This window comes from Carassius auratus, linkage group LG44F, assembly GCF_003368295.1.
Source record: "Carassius auratus strain Wakin linkage group LG44F, ASM336829v1, whole genome shotgun sequence".
NCBI classification, from domain to species: Eukaryota; Metazoa; Chordata; class Actinopteri; order Cypriniformes; family Cyprinidae; genus Carassius; species Carassius auratus.
In genome coordinates this window covers 3,675,194-3,684,189 of record NC_039298.1, presented here as the reverse complement: position 1 = coordinate 3,684,189, position 8,996 = coordinate 3,675,194, and the positions used below count along the sequence as shown (strand labels likewise).

At 41.1% G+C, this 8,996-nt stretch overlaps 1 protein-coding gene across 1 annotated transcript; it reads right to left on the bottom strand.

The window, feature by feature from the left end:
* Nucleotides 1-907: 907 nt before the first annotated feature.
* Nucleotides 908-3,236, bottom strand: LOC113068341 (zinc finger BED domain-containing protein 1-like). Its single transcript, XM_026241059.1, has 3 exons — nucleotides 2,415-3,236; nucleotides 1,575-2,179; nucleotides 908-1,484 (listed from the first exon to the last, which is right to left on the bottom strand). Exons 1-3 carry the CDS (start codon nucleotides 3,160-3,162, stop codon nucleotides 1,053-1,055), a joined length of 1,785 nt encoding a protein of 594 aa, XP_026096844.1. The 5' UTR covers nucleotides 3,163-3,236; the 3' UTR covers nucleotides 908-1,052.
* Nucleotides 3,237-8,996: the final 5,760 nt, after the last annotated feature.

Genomic DNA, 8,996 nt, shown 5'->3' with positions numbered 1-8,996 from the left:
TTGTTAATCTTTAAATGTGTGTAATTCTGCATATGAATGTAACGTCGTGTTTCTATCAGTTATATATGTCATCTTTGGTATCTTTGGAATTGTCATGTTGTGACCCAACTATCCACCTATATGAAAGGTGTGTAAAATGTATTAATCTGGAATTACGAACTTGCTTTAATATCACTGCTGGAATCTTATAAGCCAGAACATTTACATTTAATCATTTAGCAGACGCTTTTATCCAAAGCGACTTACAAATGAGAACAATAGAAGCAGTCAGGTCAACAAGAGAACAACAACAGTATACAAGTGCCATGACAAGTCTCAGTTAGTCTAGTATAGAACGCATAGCCAGGTTTTATTATTATTATTTTTTTAAATGAAAAGACAAGAAAAGGAAAAGTGCTGGTGTTAGCTGGTTAAGTGAAGGCGAAAAAGATGAGTCTTTAGATGTTTCTTGAAAATGAGTAAAGACTTGACTACGAATTGAGATTGGGAGGTCATTTCACCAGCTGGGCACAGTCCAGGAAAAGGTCCGTGAAAGTGATTTTGAATTTCTTTGGGATGGTACCACAAGGCGTCGTTCACTTGCAGGGCGCAAACTTCTGAAGGGCACATAAGATTTAACCAGTGAGTAGGGCTGTGCGATATTGAAGAAAAATGCGATATGCGATATCTTGCTAAATAATGCGATATTCGATATGCGATACGATATTTATTTTTTCTAAAATCAATTAAAATTGTATTAAGAGAAATTATATAACCAAAGAAAATCACTACAACTTTTGAAAGTGAACAACAGCAGTTTTTTTTATGTTGCATTAACACAAATTACATTTTAACATTACATTTAAATGTTAAAATTACATTTTAAAAATGTAAACAATCAGAAAATAAAAATATAATTAATACTTTGCTCCACTATATAGTTAGGCCTACATCAACCTGAAAACATGAACATTCAAGTAAACAAAAACACTTGAGAAACAGTGGAGTTACTTCTTTGCTCTCTTTTTGTTTTGTTTTTGCCAAGTCAGATTTTAGCATTCATGCTAAAATTGTTAAAGATTTTTGGACAAGAAAACCAGCATGTCCACTTTGTTTGGTTTCAGGGATGCACGCTGACATGTAACTACATTGCCTGGTGTGCTGAAAAGTCTTTCAGATGGTGTGCTAGTGGCAGGCACACAAAGATATTTTTCCGCCAGCTTGCTTAAGTGGGGGAAATTTACCTTGTGAATTCCCCACCATGCCAAAGGGTCCTGCTCACTGTGGATTTTGGGGATCAGAATGTAGCTGTTAAATTCTGCTTCAATGGTTGCATGGTCAGAGGATTCAGAGGGAGATGTGACTGAGGTCTGTAAGAGACTTCCTAAAGACTTCTTCATCCTCTTTGTACTTGTGGCTGTGGCACTTTGACATGGCTCAGCCTCAGCACCTGACACAGCAGCACCCACTGATGATGATGATATGGCAACAGCAGGTTGTGCCTCCTAGAAAAAAAAGAAAAGGAAAATAATGATTAGTACCTCCATATTTTATTAATGAGCTCAAATCATTCTTGCTATATAAAATATTCTTACCTTCATTTCTGATTTTATCCTTAAACTAATTTCTTCCCGTTGTTCCTTAGGAATGTAGTCTTTTTTGAACCTTGGATCTAAAAAAGTGGAAATGTTAAAGAGAGTTTGGGTTGCAGGATCCTCATATTTTACCTCCATGTAGCCCAGCACTTTGGTTTTAATTGAGCATGTCAGCTCTGTGTCTTCCTCGTCAGCAGCAAGGGTTTGTGTGTTCAGTAAACGAAGAACTGGAAGTAGACAGGAAATGCTCACGTATTCTTCCCCAGACAAAGCATCTGTAAAATCTTGAAGTGGCTTCAATGCCTTGTTTACGGACTCAAGGACCTCAATGTCCTGCCAAGATGGAACCAGATGTCTTGTACTCCGATTTTCAGAGAGAACTTGTGACAGAGCCCTCTGCTGTTCCAGGATCCTTTCCATCATTTGTTGCTTAGTGCCCCATCGTGTAGGGCACTCTGTGATCAGACCATGTTCTGGCAGGTTAAGCTCTCTCTGTGCTTTCTTTAGCGCTTCTTTCTTTTTCCAGCTATGGGAAAAATGTCCCACTAGCTTTTTGCACACTCCTAGAGCACGACTGATGCGTGTGTCACATTTGACTGCATTTTCTGGATAAATAGAAATAAAATAGTTTCAATCGTTTTAATTAAGTTCTGGTTTCATATTTTTTAAACATTAATTTGAATAAATCTTACATCTATAATTTAACGTATAATTATTTATTAATTTAAATATCATCAACACTAAAATATCTGTGACAGTATACAATAAGATGTGTTTAATAAAGTTATTATATGTTAAGATAACTAATTAAATATTCTGATATAAAAAAGTAAGACTTACCAATAGCAAGGTGCAGTCTGTGCCCGAAGCACTGTAGTCGGGGCCAACCATTTATTTCCGCCGCTTTGATCATATTGGTTGCGTTGTCAGTGGTAAAACACACTAGACGCGCCTCATTCAAATTCCAGCCAGACAAAGCCTCTCGCAGTCCCAGCGCTATGTTTTCCCCACTGTGTTCACTGGGGAAATATGCTGTCTGTAAGCACAGACTTCTCATCTTAAAGGCTTTGTCAATAAAGTGAACCGTTAAACTAATGTACGGCTCTGTTGTCCTACTGGACCAGAGGTCCGTTGTACACGCAAAATGTTCGACATCTCTCAGTTCCAACATGACACGGTCGCGAGTATGCTCGTACATTTGGGGGATAGCAATGCGTGAAAAATAGGTTCGAGAGGGAATGTTGTACCGTTTGTCGATGGTATTCATCAGGTGCAAAAACCCTGGTTTCCCGACTGTGGCAATCGGAACCATATCCTTTGCCAGATAGCGTGTAATGGCCTCGGTTATCTCTCTATGACGGCGGGAACTTACAGGATATGGTGTTATGCTTTCGAAGCTTGATGATATGGATTGTTGCTTGGGTTGGTGAACGAGGGTTGATTCACCTGAGCTTGAAGATTTTTCTGCAGAGCATAGCTGATACAAATCGTTGTGCTTTGCTTTGAGGTGACTGAACAGATTTGAAGTGTTTCCCGTTTTCGTTGCTACACGAGATTTACATGTTTTACATATAACTTCAGTCTGCATGTGGTCATCTCTTTTAAATCCAAAAAACTGCCATATCTTTGAGGTGCTTCTTCGTTTTGGCACTAAATCGTCGGCAGCAGCTGCAGATGTCTCAGGCTGGCTCATTTTATCATATTAGTTTGCTATGAGCGCGTCACTCACTGCGTGCTGGCTTGTTGATGGTCAGACGTCAGAGCAGTGAGCACACGGGCGCTATGCGCACGCACACACACAACTAACGTCCGCGTGTCAGATGATCTGTGTCGTAAAACTATAAATAGCTTTGTATTACTTTATCATCTATCGCAAATCATTACGATATGCATATCGCGATATGCGAATTTGCGATATTTCGATATTTTCGATATATCGCACAGCCCTACCAGTGAGTTTAGGTAAGTTGGTGCCGTGCCAGTGGTCGTCTTGTAGGCAAGCATCAGTACCTTGAATTTGATGCGAGCGGCTACTGGTAGCCAGTGTAACCTGATGAGGAGAGGAGTAACGTGAGCTTTTTTTGGCTCATTGAAGACAACCCTCGCTGCTGCATTCTGGATCATTTGCAGAGGCTTGACAGTACATGCAGGAAGGCCCGCCAGGACAGGTCTGCTTTGTTAACTGCAGACTGGCAGTTCCAGAGACCAACTGGAATAGAGAGCAAAGTAGTAGAGGTCTGAGGGACATGACGTATGTTTGTCAGACAGGCCTTCCTGCGACGTACATAGCGTGCTCTCCGAGTGTTAGTAGTGATAGTAGAGATCTGAAAGCACATAGTGACTACAAGTGTAAGATATTTGAGAAGCTATCCAAAAAGTAAAGAAAGAGAAAAGCAATACTCAAGTGCCCTGTCGGTGTCCTTGCTCGGTGGAGTTGCGCAGGTAGAGTTGATTGTCTTTACACTCGTCGGTCTTCACACGAGGAGGAGTCACACGAGGGCTGCCGCGACCGTATTTGTATTTGCCTGATTAACTGTGATTGAAGTCAGCTGGCCATGCCTCACTATTTAGCAGATCGAAACTGGGGAGTCCCATGATTCAAAACCAAGTGCCACTTTCAGCACGTATTTACCAGGGTAAGACACACACAATTTAAAACAAAAACTTTCCTAGCAATGACTATCACACAGTAGTCTAATGAGAAAACGACACTAAACACTCACAAGCTGCTGTCCTTCTCTGTCGCTCGACCGTTTCTTCTGACAAGTGCTTGCAAAACAGCTAATTAAGTACTTTCACTGGCTTTGGCCACGCCTCACTATTTAGCAGATCGAAACTGGGCAGTCCCCCCATGGGCAAACGCAAAACCAAGCGCCACTTTCAGCACGTATTTACCAGGGTAAGACACACAATCGCGCCGAACTTATTAGAGTGGGTGTTTCCCCAGAGACAAAGGAACTTTTTCCCGCTTCAGATCGCGGACGTTCACTGGTTGTTCACACGAACAGAGGCGTGAACCAGTCGAGCCATAAGGACTGACCCAGGAAGTTCCTTCCACTCTTCTATTCTCCTCTTGCACTCTGACCCCGATCGTCCTTCTTCGCGGCCTTTGTCCGCTCTCCTATCACCGTCGATCTCAGCACGGCAGCTGAGAGAACAGCCTGTTCTCATTGCTCCTTCGAGAGCTTTCATGTCCGTTTTTTTCGTTTCTTTTCCTTACTAAGTTTATTCACCTATTCACCTCTCCACACAAGGAAGACGAATTCTGAAACATTGCTTTGTTGAACCTTTCAAATATCGCGCGATTCCGCAGCAGCCCCGGAAGACACGAAAAAACAAAGGACCACGCTCACACGCACGCTGGTCTGTTGAGTCACAAAAGACCATGCTCACACGCACGCTGGTCACATGCAAGTATCATTCTCTATGGAGATTTAAAGTTTGTCTATTAATTTTCCAAGGTGATTTGATTCGTTGTTGTCTTTCAAGGGTTACTGTCTGTGAGTTTGCATAACTGAGCGCGTAATTCTGTGATCGCGCCTGATTCTCTCACCTCTCTCTCTCATCCTCTCTCACTCATTTGGATTCCATTATGTCTTGTACAAAGTTTACTGTCTGTATTGTCGTACGCGTATTTATTCTGTGTGATTTGTAGTTTGATGTATTATTAGTTCAATTATTAAAAACCAATATATATTCATGATTGCCTTTGTCTAACACGCTCACATCACGACTCAATGAAATGTCTGATCTTTAGCTACAAGCTCTTTACTTTTTAGTAAACAAAATTACATAATTATCGCATAATGTTTTCATGGCCAGAGAATATTTTTCCTTGAATTATAAGAAGTGATAACTTTATTGAAAGTTGATAAATTAATCTTACGGCCGTTTGCTGGACAAACCACTGTTTGATTTGCAGTAATTTACAGTAAGAGATATCACTATAATTGATATGATGAATGGAATATTGACATATTAATGAGTAGGGGTGTCACGATTTCGATTTTAAATCGAAATTGATCGAAATTAAGTCACAGTCTCAAACTTCAAATTAAAAAATGGAATCGTCGATGCTGCCACGCCCCCATGTTGTATGACGGCAAATCAATGACAAAAATAACCGAGCATTCAACTGATGCTGGCGCGCGCGCTGATGCTGCAACTGATGCTGGCGCGAACAATTTTATTTTTGTCAGTCATGGGGCGGGGCTTGCTGTTTTAGTTGTTATCTCAAATGTCATTGGTTATTCCCCTTTTCCTAAAGTCAGTATTCGACGCCTGTTAGAAAATGATTAATAATTCACTTGACTTGACCCATGACTTCATCAGTGGACCAGATACATGTGAGTAATCATTTCTTTTGCTTTTTTAATTTATTTTTGTCTTTAATGTAATTTAATGCATTGTTTATAGAGTAGATCTTTTGTAGATACTTGATTAAATGGAATTATTCTGATTGCTAGTGATTGCAGTCTTGTAATAAGAGATACACATATTTTACAGACTGTAATGATGCACACACACACACATACTGTACATACATACATTATATATATATATATATATATATATATATATATATATATATATATATATATATATATATATATTAGGGATGTCAACAATTAATCGACGATCGATTAATTGTCGATAAATATTTTAATCGATAAACCTTATCGACGAGGAAAATGAAGAGAGCACGCAAGAGTTTTGTTTGGGATCATTTTATTTCAAATGGTGATAATGTTAATTGCAAACATTGTGCCTGTGTTTTAAAATATAATACATCAACGAGCACCATGATATATCATTTGAAAAAAGTGCATCCAGCGGTTTCCGGGACAGGATTTGATTCGACACAGCCAACAATAACCTCCGTTTTAGCTGGGAAAAAGGTAGGAACTCAGAAGGCAGAAGAAATAACCGAACGACTGTGCAAAATGATTGCAAATGATATGTTGCCTATAAGCGTCATCGAAGGTGGTGGTTTTCGAGAGTTGATTAATTTCATTCAGCCAGACTACAACATACCATCAAGAGCCACGATAACCAGCCGACTAGAAGATCGTTATGAAAATAAAAAAGAAGAGCTAAAGATGGCGCTAAGTTCAGTTGAAAAAATGGCCCTTACAACTGACTGCTGGACCGCTCTAACAAGGGAAAGCTACATAACCGTCACATGTCATTACATAGACTCTGAATGGCAGATGAAGTGCGCGGTCCTGCTTACAGAGAGTTTGTCTGATAAACACACTGCTGACAAGCTGGCCGAAAAGTTAAATGAGGCCGTAACTTCATGGGACATCACTGGAAAAATAATAGCATGTGTTCACAACAACGCAAAAAATATCGTGGCAGCAAACGATCAAACTCGTGTCAGCTGGGATTCCGTGCCGTGCTTTGCCCACACATTACAACTCGCCATAAATGATGGCTTCAACGTATACATAAACAGGGTCATCGCAGCTGCTGGAAGACTTGTTCAGCACTTCAATCACAGTACTATAGCTACCAGAGCACTCCATGACAAACAGGTACAGTTGAAACTTCCACCGCATCTCCTGATACAGTCCTGCAAGACAAGGTGGAAAGCCGTCAGTGACATGTTTCCCCGGCTCGTGGAACAAAGGTGGGCAGTGACTGCCGTCCTGTCTGACCGCACTGTCACCAAACTAGCGGACGCCAGAATTCTTGAGCTCAAAGATGAATACTGGCAGCTGATGGAGGACGTGGCACCTGTGTTGGCAGCGTTAAAGTGTGCCACGACTGTAATGTCTACCGAATCTGATGTGTCCATCTCAAATATCTATCCCATCACTTACGGCCTCTTGCATTCACATCTAAAGAGAAACGAAGAGGACAGTGCTCGGGTTTTGGAATTCAAAGCAAAAGTGCATGCATCATTGGCGCAACGAATGCAGGTAAGAGACGTTTTGAGACCTTAATTGAGAATTATCCATTCTATACAAAATAATGTCATAGGCGTTGCGCCACCTAATCGCTTAAATTCGTTACTTTAGGTTCAATCTAGTGCACTCCTAGCAAAGCCATCGATGATAGCGACGATGCTGGATGCCAGACACAAACATCTAGGTTTTCTAACCACATCAGAGAGGCTGGCTGCCAACGCAAAGCTGCACGAAATGGCATCCGCAGTAATTCTGACCGAATCCCAGACAGAAAATCAAAATAGTAGGGTTACTCAAAGTGTGCAGCAGGCCCAAGCTGGGGGTGATGATGGGAAAAGAGCCCTTCAGATGCTTCTCGGAAGTAATTACAATGAATGGGATATCAACGACTCGGAAAGTGAGGTGAACAACTTTCTTAGAGAACAGCATCCTTCCCTTGACACTGTAAGGGAAACAGGTCAATTTAGCTCAAAGGGAATCATTTAAGGTTTTAAAGGGAATTTGAACAGAATCACTGTTTCACGGCTGTTCACGGAGACGCGCCTGCGGTTCAGTGAACGAGCCGTTTAACATCAAATCTGCGCTGGATACTAATATCCAAACTATAGTGAAAATCAATCAATCAATCACCTTTATTTATATAGTGCTTTAAACAAAATACATTGCGTCAAAGCACTGAACAACATTCATTAGGAAAACAGTGTCTCAATAATGCAAAATTATAGTTAAAGGCAGTTCATCATTGAATTCAGTTATGTCATCTCTGTTCAGTTGAAATAGTGTCTGTTTTTATTTGCAATCAAGTCAATGATATCGCTGTAGATGAAGTGACCCCAACTAAGCAAGCCAGAGGCGACAGCGGCAAGGAACCGAAACTCCATCGGTGACAGAATGGAGAAAAAAACCTTGGGAGAAACCAGGCTCAGTTGGGGGGTCAGTTCTCCTCTGACCAGACGAAAACCAGTAGTTCAATTCCAGGCTGCAGCAAAGTCAGATTGTGCAGAAGAATCATCTGTTTCCTGTGGTCTTGTCCTGGTGCTCCTCTGAGACAAGGTCTTTACAGGGGATCTGTATCTGGGCTCTAGTTGTCCTGGTCTCCGCTGTCTTTCAGGGCAGTAGAGGTCCTTTCTAGGTGCTGATCCACCATCTGGTCTGGATACGTACTGGATCCGGGTGACTGCAGTGACCCTCTGATCTGGACATCTGATCTGGAGACTGGACCTCGTGGCCACGGTGACCTCGGAACAAGAGAGAAACAGACAAATATTAGCGTAGATGCCATTCTTCTAATGATGTAGAAAGTACGGTGTTATGTGAAGTGTTTCCGGTTCCGGTTTACCTAATTAATGCAGCCTAAAAATCCTTTAACGGATTTGGATATTAAAAGCATATTAGTATGTTATGTGTATGCCAGGTTAAAGAGATGGGTCTTTAATCTAGATTTAAACTGCAAGAGTGTGTCTGCCTCCCGAACAATGTTAGGTAGGTTATTCCAGAGTTTAGGCGCCAA